Consider the following 22047-nt stretch of genomic DNA (forward strand, 5'->3'; position numbering starts at 1 on the left):
ATATATATATATATAACTTTTAATCATAACAATTCGTGTAATGTAGTTTTGTGTTTTTTTTTACATAGATTTAGTTAAGGTTCGAATTCAACACTATACCTATTTTTTCCAATTAATTTTAACGAGTCAATTTTGAACTGAACACGAACAAAAATATTTAAATCGAGCCGAACACGAGTCAAACCTGACCTCGCTCAAGCTCTGCCCGTTTACAGCCCTAATGACTAATAACACGTATCACTTTAAAGCATGTGAGATTCATAATCACGATTTCGTCTAAGAGTCATTCTTATTTTTGTGCTTGGTGTACACATTTCATTTACATACAATAAATACTTCAAAATTATGTAAGAATATCATAACATAAATTTATATTTCATCTTGTGGGTTTATAGGTAGCCAAACTAAACCTTGAAGAAATTCAACTCAATTCGTGTTGGGTTATGCGAGGAGTAGGAGCTCATATGCGGCCTTCTTTAGATCATTTTTATGGGGGCATTTACATATATACCGCACAATTTATGTTTATTTGCATATCTAATATCTAAATTTTGAATTTTATATTTATAATTTTTAAAATTATTTTATAAAACATAAGAAATATGACTAGTTATTGAATATATATTTAGGAAGCTTGAGGGAGAAATAGAGAGAGGAAAAAATTGCACACGTAGACTTGTCCCGTAGAGACAAACTGGGGTATTCTTGAGCTCTTTGACACATTATATATATAGGAAATAAAGGTTGCAAGAGAGAAGGAGAGGGAGTTCTCCCTACAGAGTATGGGTCTAGAAAAAAGAGTCAAAATGCCTCTTTTACATGCACTGAACCCTTATTAATAGAGGATAGAATGCACAAAAGAGAAAATTAGATATTTGCCCCTACTTTAATTAGAGAGTTACAAGATATTATTGTCTTTTGTTGTGTTTTTAATATTTGCAACAAATTTGGCATCTTTTTGTGTACTTCGACCTTTTGGTTTGTAGGTCTTTGGATCGGTCGACTATCTTTCTGGGTACTTGTTGGCCTTCGCTCTAGGAAGTCGTTCGACTTTGAGAGAGGTAGCCAGCTGGCCTTAGGGTTCCCGGACGACTTGCTTCTTTCTTGGAGATTTCTGGAGATCTTTAGGGGAGTAGTTGAGAGAGCCTTATATTGATACTTGTGAGCTTAATTGTTTGGTCATTAGAGATTATCTACTTTCAGTCAGTCTAAGTGGATTTTCGTTCGGTCTTCTAGTTACCAGTGGTTACTAGTTCTCCAACTAGTTGGATTAACTAGCAATTAACATGGACCGTCACACTGCTTCGAGATCCGATCAAAATGGACATAATTTAACTTGCAACAGTTTTTTTTTTTTTTTCAAAAGAGTTTGTTTTTTTAGAAAATGATTTTTATGTTAGAATAGATTCAAAGTGTTTTCACCTCTTTGTATTTGGGTACTTAGTGAGTAATGTTATATGTGAGAAAAAAAGAATTTAGAATGTTCACATATTCTTAATGCTATAAAAAAATAGCATGTCTTTCATACTTTATTTTTGTCTTAAATTATATCAAGAGATTTTCATGTATATATATATATATATATATATATATAAAGAGAGAAAAATTACTACATTAATGATAGTTTCATTTGCTACTAGAGCATGAGATAGAAAATAATGTTTATATTTATAAGCATTGTTAATGTTAAAATATTTTGCTACAGTATGAGTGTTTTCCCAAGGGTTTCTAGAAGAAACAAGAAGACAGGAGATGGAAAGTATTCACTATATCTATAAGCAATGTATACTTTAAAAGAATTTGCATTAGTATGTGTGTTCTTCTAAGGGTTTCAAGAAGAGACAAGAAGATAAGAGAGAACTATAAGAGAGGAATGTTAAAATATAAGTATAATTATTAAATTTTTATGATAAGTTAGAAGAATAGATAAGAGAAGGCGCACTCGGGTCTTCTTAATAGAGATGGATCAAATAATATTGTTTAAATTCATTCATGTCTTCTAATAATGATAAATATTCTATGCATACATGCGATTCAGATGTATTTAGAACTATGAAACGTTCGTTCAAGAGTAAGATGTAGGCCCTAATTAGCCACAAAAATTCACGTGGTGGTAAATCCATATAAGAATCTCTATAAAATTTTCAGTGTAGCCAACATAGTGGCACCATAGCTTGTGCATGAGGCCGTCCAATATAGAATTTCAATGTAATGATATGATGTATGGGATCGTGATTTACAATGTCATCCCTATGATGGTCACCCAATAGGTCATCATTGCATGCCGGAAAACTTAGCCAATGCAACCTCGAGCCAACAACATTTGGCCCCACTTCGACATTGCCATCTATCCTTATTTCAAGTATTTAAACGCTTGTAGTGTTATAGTCATCTCACCTGATAAATTTGTACAATGTATGAAAAAAAGTAAAATTATTTTTGACTTATTTATAAATGTGAAATTATATTTATCTTACCGACAGACAAATGAAACATAATGATCATGGGTCATCACTTCTCGACCAGTGCTGTTATAAAGTTGTGGTCTAGTTTGATGTAGCTTAAGTCTCTGATGCATTCTAATCCCACAATATTGATTGCATATAAGAATCATGGGAAATTGATATGTCATTCTCTTAACACAAGGGCATGAATGACTGCTTCTAAAATCTTGTCCTATAAAATTTTGAATTAAATTAGTTTTGATAATTTGTAAAACTAACTAACACAAAAAAATAATTTACATTCTTACATTATCTAAATTAGCTTCTGCTGCACGATGTGCTACACCCAATAATGCGATACTTTGAAGTCAAAATATTCATTGTGAAGTGGATCGTCTAACATTGTGGCGATGCTTTGTCAAATCTGCTCTCCCTGAGATCTCCACTGAAGTGATCGTAGTGTTAATAAATAGAAAGACGTTAGTTTCTCTAAGAAAAACAACTATATAAAATCAGTATAGAGTGAAATTTATATGAAATACTCGAACCTAATATTGCTTGGATTATAGGAACTTGTTGCTCTATTTTGCCCCATGTTTTTACAGAATTACACATTCTTGTGCTCATGGTTCTTGTCTTGTTCATTGTGTTTCTTATCCTACTTGTACTTGGACGACCAAATCTTCTTCTAAATAGGGGGGAAGTAAAGTGATAATACCTTCTTGTTGATTGTATGGTGGCCACGACTCCTTTTCATTTATCATATGAAATAATGCTTCATATGTGTGTTGGTAGAAATTTTACGTGAAGTATTTTGAAGCAAAAGTCGTGTGGTCTGAATGTATGGGCCCGAATGCCGCAATCACATGCACACATGATATGTGATAGATTTGTGGCTTATTGCATATGTATGAACAGTTCTTTGGAGAAAGAATGTCAACACGAAATGCCTTACAAGCCATATCCATATGCAGGATGGGGACAAATTTTCTCTTGGCTGGAACGTGAAAGAAGACCCTTTTGATCACCTGTTGCGTTGGACGGGGACAACTTTTCTCTTGGTCATAACATGAAAGAAAATCTCATTGTTCGTCTGTTACACAGAATGGGTACGACTTTCTTCTTCTAAAAAATCTTGCTAGTAGAAGACTCCACTCACTACTCTTTCTCTTTTTTCTCCTTCTCTTTCTCCTAACTTGTGGTTCTTCTCCTCACTAACCACCTCTATTTATAAGCTTAAGGAGAGGCCTAGCATTAAATGCGATTATTAATAAAAAAAACTGAAGTCTACCTTAATTCCTTTGTCATTTGACCTTCAATTTTCTAGCTTTTGGCCTTCCCAGTTTCCATTATGACCTTCCGACTTAAAAAAAAAAAAAGAAAAGAAAAAGAGTAGTAGCTCATTAAAATATAAAAAAAATTTCTCAAATTTCAACATTTGGGCTCTTAAAATTGACTCAAATTCCTCTTTTCGGCTAAATCTAATCAAAATTCGGCAGTTTAGATTCCTAAAACCCCCACACCCGTCTCTTCAGCTTCAAGATAGTTCACTCTGCTGGTTCCGTATGGGCCTGTCTCTTCAACTAAAACATGCCTTCCTTTCCCACCTTTGGGCCTGTGGTAAGAAAATCTTAATTTTTTTTCATATATAAATTCTCACAGTAATATAATATATACTCATATGTGTGTGTATTTATATATACATATACACACGACAAAAGAAGAGGTTTTAGATCTTGATATTTTCCGTGGTAAAATAGAACCCACCACTTGTCGCGTCAAGCAAAAAGCCCCTCCCGACTGAGCTGTGCTAATTTGATTCAATATATTGATGTTTATATTATTCTTATATAAATTCTCACAGTAATATAATAAACACTCGTATGTGTGTGTATTTATATATACATATACATACGACAAAAGAAGAGGTTTTAGATCTTGATATTTTCGGTTGATAAAGTGATCTCACCCAAAAATGGGGGGCAACTGATACATCTTCAGGAAATCTCTATCATCCGACATGAATATCGAGACATGACATAGATCTCTAGACGGCTTCTTGAGCAAAAAAATTCAAACCTCGATAAAATCTCATCCATAACTTCGATTTCAGCAAACTTAAAGGCAAACTGACCGGCTCAACAAGAAGAACTCAATGTTACCAAAATTAGTTCAATTCAAGTCAAATCAAGCTCATATTAAATCATCAAACCGATCTAAGAAGTTTTTCGAATATATTTAGATGGTTAAACGAACGTTGAATCTTGCAAGCCTATAATTGAATTGAGTGTCTCGACAAGAAGAATCCAACGAACCAAGCTTGCTCAATTATGACATCGTTATGGCACTAAAATGTCCATCAAACTTCGTTTGATCGAAAGAAGCTCTCTGAATCATCCGATTAAAGTAGTTCATATTCTTACATTAATTACACTCAGAATACTGTAAATATAGTCACACCTCTCTCATGAGAGAAGACTGGAGGCTTGAGAGAGAATTTAAAGATTTGAGAATGAGCTGAAGGCCGACACTACCCCTGTCACTGTCAATCGTCGTTGGCCGCAATCAACCACTGCTGACTTCCGTCCACCATTGTCGACTGCCTTCGAACACCACTGACCATCGTCGACACCCGCCGACCTTTGTTGAGCACTATTGTCATCGTCCACCACCATCGACGGTTGTCGACCGCTGATCACCGTCGATCACCACCAATCAACGTCACTCACCATCTACCGGAAGCCTTCAGTCGACATTCGACGGTTGTCGACCGCTGACCACCGTCGATCACCACCAATCAATGTCACTCACCATCTACCGGAAGCCTTCAGTCGACATTGTAACTGAGAAAATCAAATAATCTTTTCTCATCCATGGGATAAGGGGTCTCTGTAATCATCAACTTATAGTGAATTTTTAGATCTAGCCTAACCCACCTCATTTTTTTCCTTTACTGTTTTTCCACGTAAAAAATTTTGGTCTCATTACTGGTTGTTTTTTTACCTTAACGTACGTTGAATTCTCGTACAACACTAAGACGATAATTCATTGCTCGACCGTCACAAATTTTCTAGCAAGCAACACAAAGTATTAAGGACCCAATGAGATATCTTTTGAGGGTATTAAGGACACAATGAGATCTCTTCTGCGGCTAAATTTATGGAGTTGTTGTCATGCTATCAAGTCGGTTTGACAAAACTCATCCAGACAAACACATACGTCCAATTTTAATGTTTTCATAATCATACCTAAGTACACCCATTCCCTTCTAATCATAATTAAGCAGCTGGCTTGTCAGCTAGTTCCCGCTCCATGCCATTCCCCCATTGATTTATACCATCAAGTGGGAAGGAGCCATTTGAGTTTCAGCTCACGTGGGCTTTTCTTTCCTCCTTGTAGCCGTCAAAATAGTTTCTTAATCTCCTTCTAAAGTCAAAACCATGCTATGAATGATCCTCTCAGTCCAGAAATTTAATATTTTTATCTCCGAACTGCTATCTATCTATCTATCTATCTATCTTCGATATAAATTATTTCCTCTGTATGATTTCTTCCTCCTCCGCAGCTCATTGTTGAAGCCAGCCATGGAGGAAAAGAGCAATCTTTGCGGCTTTCTTTCTATTCTCATCTTTCACTTAGTAATCAAACCTTCTGCAGCTGCAGCTCCAGCTCTTGAACTCAATCGAGGCTTCAGAGCAAACTTCGATCTGTCATCCGGTTCATTTCAGCCTCTGCTTTCCGATCCCACCGGCATTTTCTCCTTTGGTTTTCTTCGAATCAACTCCTCCAACCTCGACCTTGCCGTCGTCCACCTCCCTTCCAACCAGTCAGTCTGGCGCGCCATGGCTGCACAGCCGGGAGAACTCTCCCGCTCAGCCTCGCTCTACTTCAACGGCTCTCTAGTCTTCTCCGACCGAGAAACAGGGGTTTTGTGGTCCTCTCCGGCGGTCTCCGGCGACCGGGTGGTTCTCCTCAACTCCTCCAATTTGCAGATACGGAAAATTGCCGAGCCCATCGTCGTTCTCTGGCAAAGCTTCGATTTTCCTTCGGACACAATTGTTCAAAATCAGAACTTTACATCAAACGCTGCTCTGTTTTCTTCAAATCAGCGCTATTCGATGAGACTAGGCTCCAACTACCTCGGCCTGTTCATGGAATTCGGGGGAGGAGTTGATGAACCGATGTATTGGAAGCGAACGGCCTTGGAAGCGAAGAACCAGATCGTCGCGGGCGACGGACCGATCTACGCGCTGCTGAGCCCGCTGGGTTTCCTCGGTTTGTACCAAAAGGAAAACGCGCCGGTGGATGAGTTATCCTTCGATAGCTTCGCAAGGGGGATCACCGGATTCAGGCGGCTCACTCTTGAGGCCGACGGGAATCTCAGAGGATATTACTGGAACGGCACGATTTGGGTGTCGGACTACAAAGCCATTTCTATGCTCTGCGAGCTTCCAAGTGCCTGCGGGGCTTATGGACTTTGCAGCGCGGAGGAGAAGACGTGCAGCTGCATCGATAGCCGCAGCGAAGGTTGCTTGGAGGCGGATTCCGGCAATCTCTGTGGTAGCGGAAATGATGATTTCTGGGTGCTGAGGAGAAAAGGCGTAGACTTGGCGAACAAAGAGCTGCTCGGGTTCATAAAGGTGAAATCTTTGAATGAATGTGAGGGATTGTGCGAGCGGAATTGCAGTTGTTGGGGCGCGGTGTATAACAATGGAACCGGATATTGTTACAGAATGGAATATCCGATTCAGACGGTGATGGAGGTTGGAGATGAGAACAAGATTGGTTTTTTCAAGGTGAGGGTCACCGGAAATCATGGCGGAGGAGGTAATAAAGGGAGGAAGACGGCGGAGGCATTGGTGGCGGTCGGTGTTCTGGCGACCGCCGCGGTGGTCGGAGTTGTGGTTTATCGGTGGTGGAGAGGGAGGAGGAGAAGAGGAGAAGGAGAGAATGGTTCGATGGTGGAGGGTCTGGCATCTGGGCCGTACAGGGATCTTAATTCATGGTCCTTTAGATCGATTGAGTTGGCCAACTCGTTTAGGAAATGAGAAAATCTCCGGCGAGAACAATACCGGCGGCGATCCGATTCATTCTCCGGTCATGGAATGTCTCCTAGCGTCGCCGCCGGCGAGGAGCATCGCTGAGTTTGGCTCTTATCTTCTTCTAAGTTTTTTTTTTTTTTTTTTTAATTCTAATTTTTTTTTTTTTTTTTAAATTCTAACTTTTTTTCAATTTCTTTTTCAACCTTAGTTTAATTGCTGCATATTTTTGAAAGGTCAGCCATGGATTGTTATGCGGAAGTTTAGAAATTTTTTATATTTATTTTTGGTGCGTTCACATACGTATTATATAATTTTCATGTATTTACATATCTCACATCTAAATTTTAATATTTAAATTAGTAAGACTATTCCTGATTTTTTAAAAGTTATACATTTTTTCATATTTAAGTTTATAGTACTTTATCGTGTACCTCGATCTATTGGTTGACATCAGCAGCATAAGATGCCTTCAGGTCGGTGTTTGAATCCCTTTGACCAGTTAGCCTTAAAGAAGTACTTGAATTCAGGTCGGCGGTTTGAATCCCTTTGATCAGTTAGCCTTAAAGAAGTACTTGAATTAGTCACATTAGAGGTAACTGTAGACTCATATAATAGTCTATGATCATTCGTTTAATATATAATAGTACTAAAGTATTATAAATATAAAAACTAAAGTTTAGATGTTGGATATATAAATAGATAAGAAATATGTGTGATATGTATATAAATGTTCCTTAATTATTATTTTTTCTTATTTGTAGTTATTTTGAATTAAAATAAAATGTATTTGTTGGTGACCATTATTTAAATTATTTCGATGTTTTAAAAATCATTATTTTAAAATAAAGTTTAAATATATACAATAAAATATAGTGGATAAACATATATTTAAAAATAAAAAAAATAAATAGAAGAAAGGATTACTGGCATGCCACACCAGCCCTATGTAATTATATATCCATCATCAAGATTTTGATTTTTAACATTTAAAAAAATTTTCTCGTGTAAGAAGAGATTTATTTCTCTAAAAGAAATAGTATTAGTGTATAACAAGAAATATTAGGATCTGAAGCTTTTCAGTCAACTGATCAGAACACTTCCGACCAAGTGGCCACCCATAGCTAGCTCCTCTCCCTCTCCAGCGGCCTCCTTTGGTCGGACGACCCTCTAACCTGCCTCCTCTTAGGCCAGCCACCTTGGCTAGATGACCATTTTTCCAACCGATTACTGATTGAAGCCCAGATCCAGTAGCCGACGAGGTCCCGATGATGTTTTAAAAATCATTATTTTTAAATAAAGTTTAAAACCATACAACAAAATATACTGGATAAACATATATTTAAAAATAAAAAAATAAATAGAAGAAAGGATTACTGGCATGCCACACCAGTCCTATGTAATTATATATCCATCATCAAGATTTTTATTTTTAACATTTAAAAAAATTTTCTCGTGTATGAAGAGATTTATTTCTCTAAAAGAAATAGTATTAGTGTATAACAAGAAATATTAGGATCTGAAGCTTTTCAGTCAACTGATCAGAACACTTCCGACCAAGTGGCCACCCATAGCTAGCTCCTCTCCCTCTCCAGCGGCCTCCTTTGGTCGGACGACCCTCTAACCTGCCTCCTCTTAGGCCAGCCACCTTGGCTAGATGACCATTTTTCCAACCGATTACTGATTGAAGCCCAGATCCAGTAGCCGACGAGGTCCCGAGCAATATGCTCTAACGACAAAAGACTAGAATATCCTCTGCAACTCTCCTTAAAATAAAGCAATTATGTTATTTATATTTATATTTTTCTATCTTCTATAAATATGAATATCATTGATACACCATCAACAAATTCTTATCATCCGACACAAATTTCTAGGCATGACACAGATCTAAGAACAATATTTCTAGCAAGAAATGTGCATACTTCAATTAAAATTAATCCAGAGCTCCAATGTTAGCAAACTTATATTTAACTGACCAGCTCGACAAAAAAAAACCCAATGACACCAAAATTGGTCACATCTGAACCAAATCAAACCTAAACCAAGTCATTAAACTGCTTTCAGAATCTTTTTGGGTATATTTTAAAGATTAAACGAATGTCGAATCTGGTGAGTTTATAGTCAAATTGAGCATCTTGACAAGATGAATTCAACGAGTCCAAGATCTCTCAATTCGACATCGTTAAGGCACTAAAATATTCATCAAACATTGTTTGAACAAGAGAATCTCTTCGGACCGTCCGATCAGAGTAGTTCATATACCTTCATTAATTGCAACCATAACTCTATAAATAGAGCTTTACCCATCTCTTGAGGGAGAAATCTTAAATCCTATAGAATATTGAAGCTCAGAAAAGGAACTGAAGTTCAACATCACTCCTGTAGTCGTCGATCGTCATCAACCAATGTTGACCACCACTCGCCTATCACCTCCCATTCCTTGTGACAAGTTCATCCGCACACTGACGTTGCAACTCAAGAGACTGTGAAACCCTTTCTCGCCCGTGGGACTAGGAGTTGTAACTGTAATCCCCACTTTATAGTGAATCTCTTCAAATGGGCTAAGCCCCGTCTAATTCCCATCATTCCTGAGAGCAGTCACGGAGCGAAGGGCATTATGCCTACACATCTTCCCACCCTGGAAGACTTTGCCCTGCTGGCGAAGGTGCCTTGGGCCCTTTTCTGGAAGACCAAGTGCACATGATTGAAGAGTCTCAACTGTAGATTCTATAATTTCTACCCGGAGCTCTAGAACCCTTACTCGATGGAGCTTACTTGCCATTAATTCAACGGGCGACAAGAAGTGTGTCACACGTAAATACTCGTATCAGACCCTTTCTCTATGAGAGAACCTTTCCTCTATTAGGTCGGGATGTTGGCCTCCCAGATACTGCAAGTTCTACTCATCCGTCTCGCACAACTCACCTACACCACTCCACCTCTCTGTCGTTACTGACGATGTCATTTGTGACGAGCTATGACACCTATTTTGATAATATTTCCTTCTAATAAAACGGATTGCTTCCCTTCTCATCACAATTTCGAAGAATCCTCTCCTTTGGCAGAGGCAATCTTCCAACACCCCATCTCAGCGTGGTTCAAGTTCTCGAGCATCAATGCCTATGGAGTAACTGATCCATACGAGCACGCCGACTATTATTGAATTAACATGCACATTCACGATGCTTCTGACACGCCTCTCTGTCATGTGTACCTTGCGACTCTTAAGGGTCAAACTCACACATGGTTCTACTCTCTCTTGGGGTCACAATCAACACCTTCAAAAAGCTTGTCAGACTATTCGTAGAGCAATTCATAACAAATAGAAGGATCATCAAAGATTCATCCAATTTATCGGGAGTTTGCCAGAATGAGTGGGAATCCTTCAATGAATACTTTTACGAGTTCTCCACTGATTCTTGCAATATTTATAAAGTGGATCCAAAGTTACTAAGAGGAGTCTTTATTAGAGAGCTTCACTCATGAACTTTCTACTGATTAGTGATGTAAGAGACAGTTCGCTCTTACGTCGATCTTGTCCATTGTGTCGAAGCTCAAATCTTTGCATATGAGGTCATCAATACACACAAGGAACAATTCAAGTGATTGGGGGGCAAGTGCAAACATAATTTTGGGGATGCTGATCAAATCTTACAGCAAAAGAAGTCGGAACCACATAAAAATCATGGTTTCTCTCTTCGATCCACAAACTAATGACACAGGTCTCGATCAGGTAAAGAGTACACACCACTCAACACGTCACGTGTTAACTTTCAAACAGACATCAAGAATGTAGAGATCATCAAGTGGTGAAGGTCGTTAAAAATCTATATGGCGAATACCAATCTAAATATTATCATTTCCATCGTGTAAAAAGGAATTCAACAAAAAATTATGTTTTCTCTTAAGGGAAGAAATTGAGCGTCTGATATGCTAAGGTCACCTGAGTCACTACTTACAACAATGAGATGATAAGAACCATAAGAAAATCGTCTTGGTTATCAAATGAAAAGTGAAATTTTAAATTATCTTATTTTAGTAAACGACTTGCATATAAACTCCAAATTTTATTATAGAGAGATTTTTTTTTATCGTTTTAAGCTTTCGTTTAGTGAAATTTTCTTGTTCTCTCACAAAAGATTTTTTGTGTAGAAAGATTCCTTGAAGGCAAGCGACAGATAAGATCTCCACTCATACCCCTTGAAGTCGAGCCCAAGCGACAAGGCTCAAAGAGAAGACACCATGCCCTTGAAAGTTGAGCCCAAGAGGCAAGACTCAACGAGAAGATATTATACCCCTAAATGGGGAGCCCAAGAGGAAAGACCCAATGGGAAGATACTTTACCCTTGGAAGTCTAGCCATAGAGAGAGGACTCGATGGGAAGCTAAAGATGAGCATAAGAGGCAAGACTCGGTGGTAAGATATCTTACCCTTAGAATTCGAGCTTAAAAGATAAGATTAGATGGAAAGATACCATACCCCTAGAAGTCTAGCTCTAGAAGCAAGCTCAATAGGAAGATACGATGCCCTTGGAAGTCGAGCCCCAACAGCAAGACTCGATAGGGAGATACGGTACTCATGAAAGTGGAGCACAGGAGGCAAGACTTGATGGGAAGCTAGTAGTGGATATGGTCCGCACTAGAAAGACTCTAAGAGAGCAGGTGGTTGCCTGAGTTTCCACTTAAAGAACTCAGAAGGCTACAAACCTTATAAGGCATATGTACATCAAAGATCTCAGAAGGCACGGGTAAATCAACGATCTTAGAAGGCTACAAGCCTCAGAAGACACCAATGCATTTTAAGCTCGTAGAATGCATAAGTCTAAGAAGGCACAAGTCTAAAAAATAAAAGCCTAAGAGGGCACAAACCTTAGAAGATGCGAGTCCCAAAAGCTACATGATTCTTTTTTATATAAAGTGCACGTGCTGACTTTGATTACAGATGTCTGCATGTTTGAGAAGCCAAGGAACCTCAAAAGGTAGAAACCTAGGGGTCGATACCAATATACACCCCTAAAGTAAGACAACAACGCAACAACCTAGAAATGGAGTAACCACAACTCATAAGGAAAGATAAAAACAACCCCAGAAGCAACATCAAAGGCATACAAAGAAATACATTATCATCATCTAAAAATGTCACATTAAAAAGTCATAAAGACCAACGAATACTGGGAGACTAGATTTTTCAGATATCACCTTCACATAAACATGAAAATCTCCCTTAAAAAAGGCGACGAGAAAACTTCAGCTTTTCTTCATCTCCTCTAGAATGCTCGATGACCGCACGAGAATCACCACCAAAATATGTGGCAGTAAAAAGAAAGAAGATCTCGGATCACCTACTAGGCAGAGATGTTGAAAATTTTTTTCACTTCAGTAACAAGAAAGAAGATCCTGGGTCACCTGCTAGGCAGGGATGAGGATAACTTTCTTCATCTTAGCAACGAAAAAGAAGATCATGGGTCACCTGCTGGGCAACGACATAGACAAATTTTTTTCATCTGAGCAACACAAAAAAAGATATCGTTGATCACCTACAACACAAGATGGTAACAAATTTCTTCTTCATCACAACACAAAGGAAGATCTCGTCTTATTATGTAGGTCGAAGATGACTTTTTTCTTAACTACAACCATCTGCATATGATAGCTTATTATGTAGGTCAAAGATGACTTTTTTCTTAACTACAACCATCTGCATAGCCGCATGAAAAAAGAAATCCCAGATCACCTGCTCGACAGGGATGGGGATGACTCTTTTCTCTCCTTCTACTCTCTCTCTCTCTCTCTCTCTCAGGGCAGATTTCCTCCTACTCCCTTGCATCCCTCTTTTGAATTTTTCCTCTCTTATTGGCCTCTATTTATAGGCACAAAGAGTCCAACAATTAAATTAAAAATAAAAAAAAAGTGAAATTTGCATGATTCCCATGTTTCGAATTTTAGAAATCTAGCCCTTCACATCCCGCCATTTAGCATTGTAAATCCTGATTCATATCCCATCATTCCGGCCAGTCATCGACGGTACAACTCTGGCAAAGTAGCAGAGGGCATAAATTTTTTTTTTTTTTTTTGCATAAGAGAGGGATCAGGACCCACCTCCCACGCAAGAAAAAAAGGACCCCAACAAACCGAGCCACGCTCAGTCTCCTATATACATACATACATACATACATACATACATATATGATAAAGCTTCAGATCCTGATATTTTTGAACGATGAAATTAGTTTCGTTCGAAAAAAGGGAGGCAAATGCTACGTTATCAATAAATTCTCATCATCTGACATTAATCTCGAGGGATGACATGGATCTCAGGCAATCTTTTGAGTAGAAATGCTCAAACTTCAATTCAAAATTTTCTAGAACTATGATTTCAACAAACTTCTACTCAACCTGACCAGTGTGACCAGATGGACCAAATGACACCAAAATTAGTACAATCTGAACCAAATCAAGCATCATTCAAGCCATTAAACTGCTTTTGAAAGCTTTATGGGCATATTTGGAAGATCAAATGAATGTTGAATTGTTGACCTCACTTTTGGTTGAGGTCTAGAAAACTTCTTATAACAACGTTAAGACACTAAAATGTCCATAAAATATCATCTAATCAAGAAAATCTCTTCAAGTCGTTTGGTCAGAGTTGGTCATATTCTTTCATTAATTGCGAGGAACTTTATAAATAAAGCCCTAACCCTCTCTTGAGAGAGAGAGAGAGAGCTTGAAGCTCAAAGAAGACTGGAGTTTGGAGAAGGAGCTGAAGTTCAACATCACTCATAAAATCATCGATCACTGCCAACCATCGTTGATCACCACTTTTTGGCCACTCCCAATCTTCATTGACCTCATCCCATTCCCTGTGACAAGTTCATCCGCGCACCGACATTATAACTCAAGAGACTGTGTAACTCTTTACCGCCTGTGGGATCATGGGTTATAACCGTAATCATCAATTTCTAGTATATCTCTTCAATTAGGCCAGACCCTGTTATTTTTTTTGTTTTTTGATTTTCCACGTAAGAACTTTTGATGTCTCTACTGATTATTTTCTTTTATTTGAGTGTGTTTTAAATTCTCATGCAATGCTAAGACAATAATTTGTTACTCTTTCTTCATGAATTTTCCTGCACGCATCAACCATAACATGTAAGAAGGATCTTTTGCTCCTCTCTTAACCCTTTAGGGTTCCAATGTAATTTATACATTCAATGAAATAAGAGGGGCCAAAGAGCCCTGGGGCACTCCTCTTTGCCCCATACAGGGAAATTCTCTCTCTTTCTTTTCCTTGGTCCCTACGCTTTATCCTTTGGGCATGATCAGACAGATCTAGATTCAATATCTTAAAATGTGAGGTGAATGTGGATCATGCCACTAAAAAGAAGAGGAGCACACCAAGTAGGAGAAAATCCTACACTGAGATGCAAGAAAAAAAATCCCTCATAGCTCAAAGTGTCCAAAAACCTATCTCTAAACTTGACTAAAAAATAACTCTGGAGATTGTTACCTACCCGATAACGATAAGCTCCGCTAAGGGTACAACGTAAATCAATCCAGTAGTGAGTTTCGATTGATATAGCCCAACATAAGCTTTACTCCTCACTCGTCTCACTATCTCAGTTGGATTGTAGTCTCGGTTAGGCCATACCTTTAGCCAAGTCTAAGGCAGATCTCATCGTTGCTTGATCGAGGCTATGATCTGATCGAGATAATGAGGCAGGTGATGAATAAGACTTGAGTTGGGTTGTATCATATCTACAAGCCGACCAACGACTGTCAATTGACACAGACCAAAAGTTAACTCAAAGACGACATGAAAAGGCTGTTAAAAACTAAGAGAGTATAACTAGTGATTCACTGAAATCATATTTTTTATATTTTAAGTTCTCATTCTTATTACATCTTCGCTTTCAAGAAATAAAGGACTCGGGGGTTTTATGTATGATGCAAAATATCGAGACCTAAAGCTTTTCAGCCAACTAGCGGGAACTCTCAATTGGCTGGCCGACCACTCTCCCTCTCTGGCTGGCCTCCTTTGGCCAGCCGACCCTCGAGCAGACCTCCTTTGACTGAACTCCTCTCCAACCGATCTCTTTTGGCTGGCCGACCCTCCAATCGGCCTCCCTTGGCTAGACTCCTCTCCAACCAACCACTTTTGGCCAACCGACCCTCTAGCTAGTCCCCCTTGGTCGGCCAACTCTCTAGCCGACCTCCTTGCTCGTCAGTCACCTTGGCAGGCCACCACAAACTAGCCGACCACCTTGGCTAGATGACCACCTTTCCAGCTGGCCACCGATCAAAGCTCAGATCCGGTAGCCGACGAGGTCCCGGGCGATATGCTCCAACCACATATTAGAATACCCTCTATTGTTCTCCTTAAAGTAAGGGTAGTTATATAATTTAAATTTTTATCTTTCTATCTCTTATGAGAAGATCATAACATGTAAAATGTTCTTTGCTCTTCTCTCTCAACCTCTCTCCTATATAGTGAACTCTCTCCCATTCCCAATGTAATCTCTACATTAAGAGAAATAAAAAGGCCAAAGAGCTCAGGGACACCCCTCTTCGCTCTCTACTGGGCAAGTTTCTTTCTCTCTGTGATCCCTTTGGCGTGATCGGATAAATTTGGATTCCATACCTTTTTAGAAATAAACTCTTAATTTCAACAAAAATCTTAACATTTAGCTTATATGGATATAAGCATAATTTTTTTTTTAAAAAGAAATAATAAAAAAAATTAAAAATAAGCTAACAAATCACAATGCTTAACGTAGTATTTGTCCTTTGGTAGTAAGCTGCTTTTAGTCAAATTAGGCACATTTGGATTGACAATAATTCTAGTTTAAAAGCCGGCCAAATCTGTTTTTTTCAAAAACATACATATGCATACATACATACATGCATATATATATATATAGATATATATATAGATATATATATATACATACATACATACTTACATCTATATACATACATACATGCATATATATACATACATACATGCATACATACTGATACGAGCCCCAACCATCCTTCGTGGGCCTATAATTCGAGTTCCATACCCTACACTTGGGGGGGAATCGAACCCTAGACCAGAGAAGACTTACAACTGACAAGCAGATGCCCGACTAACTGATCTGAGTACGAGACGTGTGTGTGTATACATTTCAAAATATCACTATTCTAATTAAAGAAAAAAAAAAGCCGAATGCATGTTTTCATGCATAAATAAAATCATATATGTGCATGGACGGACCTCCCCTTTGATGTGTGTGGGGGGGGGGTATATATCCCTCTTAATAGTTTTATTTGCTTTATTAATAGTTTTATTTTATGTTTTATATGACAAGCACATGCTCAAATACCTGAAAAAAAGAAAATTATTTTATGTTTTCGCATTTTTTTTTAAAATATATCCCTCTTAATAACATATCAATTAAATTCACTCAAATATTTATAAATATATGTTAAGAATAATGAAATCATAAGATAAGAGCTACCATGAAATCTTCAAGTTTATGAATTTAGATATTGAAGTACTTGAGGCAACTAATGTACAAGTTTGGGAGAATTTGATGCATGTGAAATGTGATGTTATGATATACTACTTTTCAATATTTTTATGACAATCTTATACTTTTCATGGGTACATTTTATGTAGATATGTAGTATTCAAAAACTTAGCACATAAAAGATATTTAAGCATTTGAAGACTAGCGACCCAACGCTTAAGCTTCATATACAAAACACCTCACCTCCTAAAGAGAGCATTTTTTAGTCAAAAATTCAAGAGCATGACAGGTGTTGAAGGTTCACACTCCAACGTCATAGAGCAGCACCCCAACGCCCTTAAAAGCAGCACCACAGTGCCCCATAGCCTGTTTTGAATATTAAGTTTCACAAATAGGCGACTCTAAAATCTAATGCCACCGCATCCAACTATAGCACCACAACACTACATAAGCAGTGCCCCAACGCTCCCACCGACATAAAGTAGTTTTGTAATTCAAATGATGATTTGAGGTAATATTCTTTATAAAACATTGTATGAAGAATGGGGGATCAAGGTTGTCCTAGAATGTGAGGAAAGCCTTAGAGTTTGTTGGAGTGAGGGCTTACACTTTTTTAATGTGAGTGGTTCAGTGTGTGATAGTATCAAACAAAGGAGATCACAGAGGGTGATTTTTTCCATGGGAACAATCTTTCGCCAATTTGATTTTTCAATTTCTTGTACTTTGTAAATTTGGTTTGGATTATTAATATAATTGATGTTTTTTGTTCAAATCATGTTTATCACTTAAACTTTTTTGGAATGATTTTTTTTAAAATCTAGGAGAATCCATGTTAGATTCTTGAAATGTTGAATGTCCAAGTTGTTATTTTAACTTTTTACTCTTAATTTACATTCAAATTGGCTATCTCAATTGTTAAAAATCATTGCAATCTCAGACTATCGAAAGAAGTCTAAAGCATAATTAGGTTAAAATAAAAGTGTTTAGTGGAATAGGAATATTGACATTAAATATTTGCAGTTATTATTGGGTGTGTGAATTCCTAAGAATTCTTGCAAGGTTAAGGAAACTTAATTACAATTTGAAACTCCAATGCTTATTATTACTAAGAGGAGAATAATAAGTATTAGGCCGATTGACAACTGCAGTGGGAGAATCTCCTGGAAGAACTTGGGTTTTATTAAGCCAATTCAAATGAGACTTTCAAACAGGTGGAGAAACTCCTTCATCGAGTTTTAATATGTAACTTTGAAATTAGGATTTAGAAACTTTTAAAACCCAGAAATCTAAATCATTTGAACTAAAATTATGATTCGTAAACTAGTAATTAAATATTTTTTGAAAAATAATAAGTTTCTCATGGGATCGACAATTGGACTCAAAATTTGAATATAGTTTGATCAGCTTATATAAATGTCTCGTTAACGTGTGCATCACCACTTCGTGGATTAATAACCTTCAATGTGTAACACCGTTTTGGATGTCTAACATGTATATAATTGTTCATTACTATCAGATGTATATTTTTTGGTATTTCACATATATGTATCTCTATTTATCTTTTATAGTTATTTTTTTGGGTTTCACGTATCTTTGAGTAAATATTCAATACAATTTTTTTTTTAATGTTCTACAACACTTTTTTTCATTTTTTTCTAGTAATTTTTTTCCCCACAAGAAAATAATGTTTGTGAATATAGTCTATTTGAGAGAGCTATGCTATGGCAATAACTTATCAAGGGATTTGCTCTCAAGATCCATGGCTTTAACATTTGCGAAATTTACATACCTAGTACACAATTCTTATGTATTAACATATCTCGCACATAAATTTTCATATATGTACATAGCACTTTGGTGCTTCAAAACAAAGTATGAAAATATGTATTTGACATTTTTAAACCATAAATAATATTATTCTTTTTTTTTGTTGGAAAAGTTGAGGGCAACACCTATAATTATCATTTAATCAAAAGGAAGTACAAGGGAATGTAGTTCTCAAATACATAAGGGCATCATTGAACAGAAAAACCTCAAAATAAAGAAACAAACAACATAAATGAAGAAATAAATATGACAAGTTGACCAATCATCTAGTGGGAGCTCAGGCATAAGGAAAAAAATCAATTCCAACTTCATTCACAGAAATGAGGCAGAAAAGTCATAGCAGTGACCAATGATCAGACACCCAGGCTAAACAAATATCAATAGACAACAATAGGCATCAAAAGCGAGTGTTGATAAATGAATAAGTCGGTAGCCCCAAAGAAAGCTTGTGACACGCATTATTGCTACCCAAAAATAACAAAAGTCATATCCAAGGGATCAAAAAATCAGAGGTAGAGATGCCACCATAACAATGTGAGCATGTAAATCAATCCAATTAAAGTAGAACTTCCCAATAATAAAATGGAAGCCTCCAAGGGAAAGAAAATACACAATGAGCGGAATCATAAGCGTCAGGTGTCTCTGTTAAATGAAAGAGAGAGGAAATGTTACAAGGAATATCACATTTGAATTTCAATTTCCTACTTTTATAATTGATAGAATAAATGATTTTTCCAATAATTGAATCAGCATTTGCAGATTCATTCTAGAAAATTCTAGCATTTATTTCCATCCAAATATAGTGAGCATCAACTTGGATAGTAAGAAGAGAAAAGATTTTAGTAACCTCACATATAATCGTCTCAATATAAGCAAGATATTGTTGAAAAATACATCCTATAAGAAAAAAAATGATCCAATAAGAATGGACTTTTGTATAACGAAAAAAGTAAATGGAAATTAAAAATGAGTAACTTTCTTAAAATTTTTTTGCATAAAATACAAGTATTATGAACTGCAAGTCTCCTTGAATTTAAGATATCTATAGCGGTGAGGCCTTTATTAATCCATGAGAAGGAAGCATATTTAAGGGAGTGCCCTTTGAACCAAAGCAACTTAATCCATTGCATATGTAGCAGATACTTGTATAAGTAATAGTAAACGGTTTTATGAGCATAAATATCTTTTCCCATTAGCAGCAAATGTTGCCCAACATTGTAAATAGGGGTCAGTGTGCTGAAATTAATACATTCCATAGGAGCAGAATAAGTAGAAGAAAAGGTCCAGCTTTTCTCATGAATGAAATTTTTAAGAGTGACATTAAACAGGCAGCCAAACCACTCAAAAATAACTCCATATTTATCATAAAGAGAAATACCATCCAAACATGGGTCAAAGAAGAAAGAAATATTACTGTTGCAAATAACCTTCATAGAAATGTAGTTTTTCAACCTTCTAATGACAGTAAACAAATCCTTCCAAAGAAAAAAAGAGAAAGTCTTTGTCTATTTACATAGAAGATACAACCAAAATATGAGTAGCACCATCGAGAAAAGTTCTTACCTGCATTATAAAGATCCCACAATAGCATGACTTTGAATAAAATATACAAAGTTTTTTGATTTGGAAGACCCAAACCTTCATATTTCTTAGGTCTAGTAATAGTAATCCAAACTATAATATGCATATTATTATTAGAATTACCAACAAGAAGGAATTTGTAAATGTGAGATGTGATGTTCATTTTCTTAAGCCCTTAGGGATAGAAGTAGAACATAATCAATAAGCTAGATAACTCCACATGAATGAATTACAACACCAACATATTTACATTCATATCATCCAAAATTTTCATATCATGTTAACCATTTTAACTTTTAAATAGTTAAATACACCCATTCATTCATAAGTAAAGTGATACATATGTAAAAATGTAAGTTAGAGCCTTAGATATGTAAATACATAAGAATCAAGTGATAAATATGTAAATCTTTCAAGCAAAAATCACTTATGAAATGGATCCCACAAGCACCTTTTTCTCTAGTATTATAATCCCTTATCCATAGAATTTACAAGTTATGTGAAAATTTACATACATACCATCCAATTCCTATATATTTATATATCTAACCCCTAAGCACCAACTTCTCCCTATGCCATGTTATCCATGCATGGAATGTTGCATTTCCTTTTCAAGAAGCAAAATAGTGACTTTTTCGACGTGATATAAAATATTTGGGTGGCATAAATACAACAAGTTTAGGTGTTAGATATGTAAATATATAAGAATTAGGCGGTATATATGTAAATAATCTAATTTATATAGTTTTTAATGGTCTTTCAGCAATTTTACAAAGTACATCTTCTTCATGAATGGAAACTTCATATGGTTCTATTTTATATAATTAATGCAAATTGCATATTTTTTTTAAAAAAAGAGCTTAAATTCATCAATTTTCTTAAGAACAATTACGTAATAGCACCCGGAACATTGTTATTTACATATCTAGCATTTTCTTCCGTTCATTGTTATTTATATAGTTATTTTGATAAAATAGAGGTATTTCATTAAATATAACTAAGGGTCCGCTTGGAGCGGCGACAGTGTTGTGTTAACTTTGAAATTTAAAACAATCGACGACAGTGCCGCCGAGATTTACTACAAACGCGAAACTCCCCTCCTCTCCCGCTGCCCAGCTTCACCCCTCGGCTTTTAACGCTTTCGCCTTGTGATCCCGGCTGCAACGCGAAGGCGATGGCCAGTATTTATTTAAGTTAATTGTATTAATTTCATTGATTAATTATTAGGAGTTGTGTAAAGCATTATGTGATTGATTTTAATTTAAAAAATTACAATTATTATTTAATTATTAATTAATAAATAATTTAGTTTTAAATTCATTCAATAAATTATATGTAATTGATATTAATATAATTAATAACTAATTAGTTATTGTCTTGTAATATGTAAATAAAGATTAACATATATACCACTCAATTCCTATGTTAACAAATAATTTATTTTTCTACATTAATTAATGTTAATTTATTGCTTCAGAAATAATTTGTTTGATGAAAAAATTATTCTATACTCTATTTTAGAAAGATTTACTGAACAATGACATAATAGTCATTTTTTCCAGAAACAGCTGCCCCACAGCTGTTTTCACACAGCTGCAACAAACAGACAGTTATCTTCCCTGCCGCAGCTTCCTGGGGCAGG

General features: G+C 36.4%; 2 protein-coding genes across 2 annotated transcripts in view; both read left to right on the forward strand.

The window, feature by feature from the left end:
* Positions 1–22047, forward strand: part of LOC110022921 — a 264353-nt gene that overhangs the window by 53331 nt on the left and 188975 nt on the right. The gene's annotated exons all lie outside the window — the stretch shown is intronic.
* On the forward strand, positions 5829–7579 carry LOC110022922 (PAN domain-containing protein At5g03700). The gene has a single exon (XM_020722083.1). It carries the CDS (start codon positions 5894–5896, stop codon positions 7490–7492), a length of 1599 nt encoding a protein of 532 aa, XP_020577742.1. The 5' UTR covers positions 5829–5893; the 3' UTR covers positions 7493–7579.

Source organism: Phalaenopsis equestris, unplaced genomic scaffold (assembly GCF_001263595.1).
Source record: "Phalaenopsis equestris unplaced genomic scaffold, ASM126359v1 Scaffold000203, whole genome shotgun sequence".
NCBI classification, from domain to species: domain Eukaryota; kingdom Viridiplantae; phylum Streptophyta; class Magnoliopsida; order Asparagales; family Orchidaceae; genus Phalaenopsis; species Phalaenopsis equestris.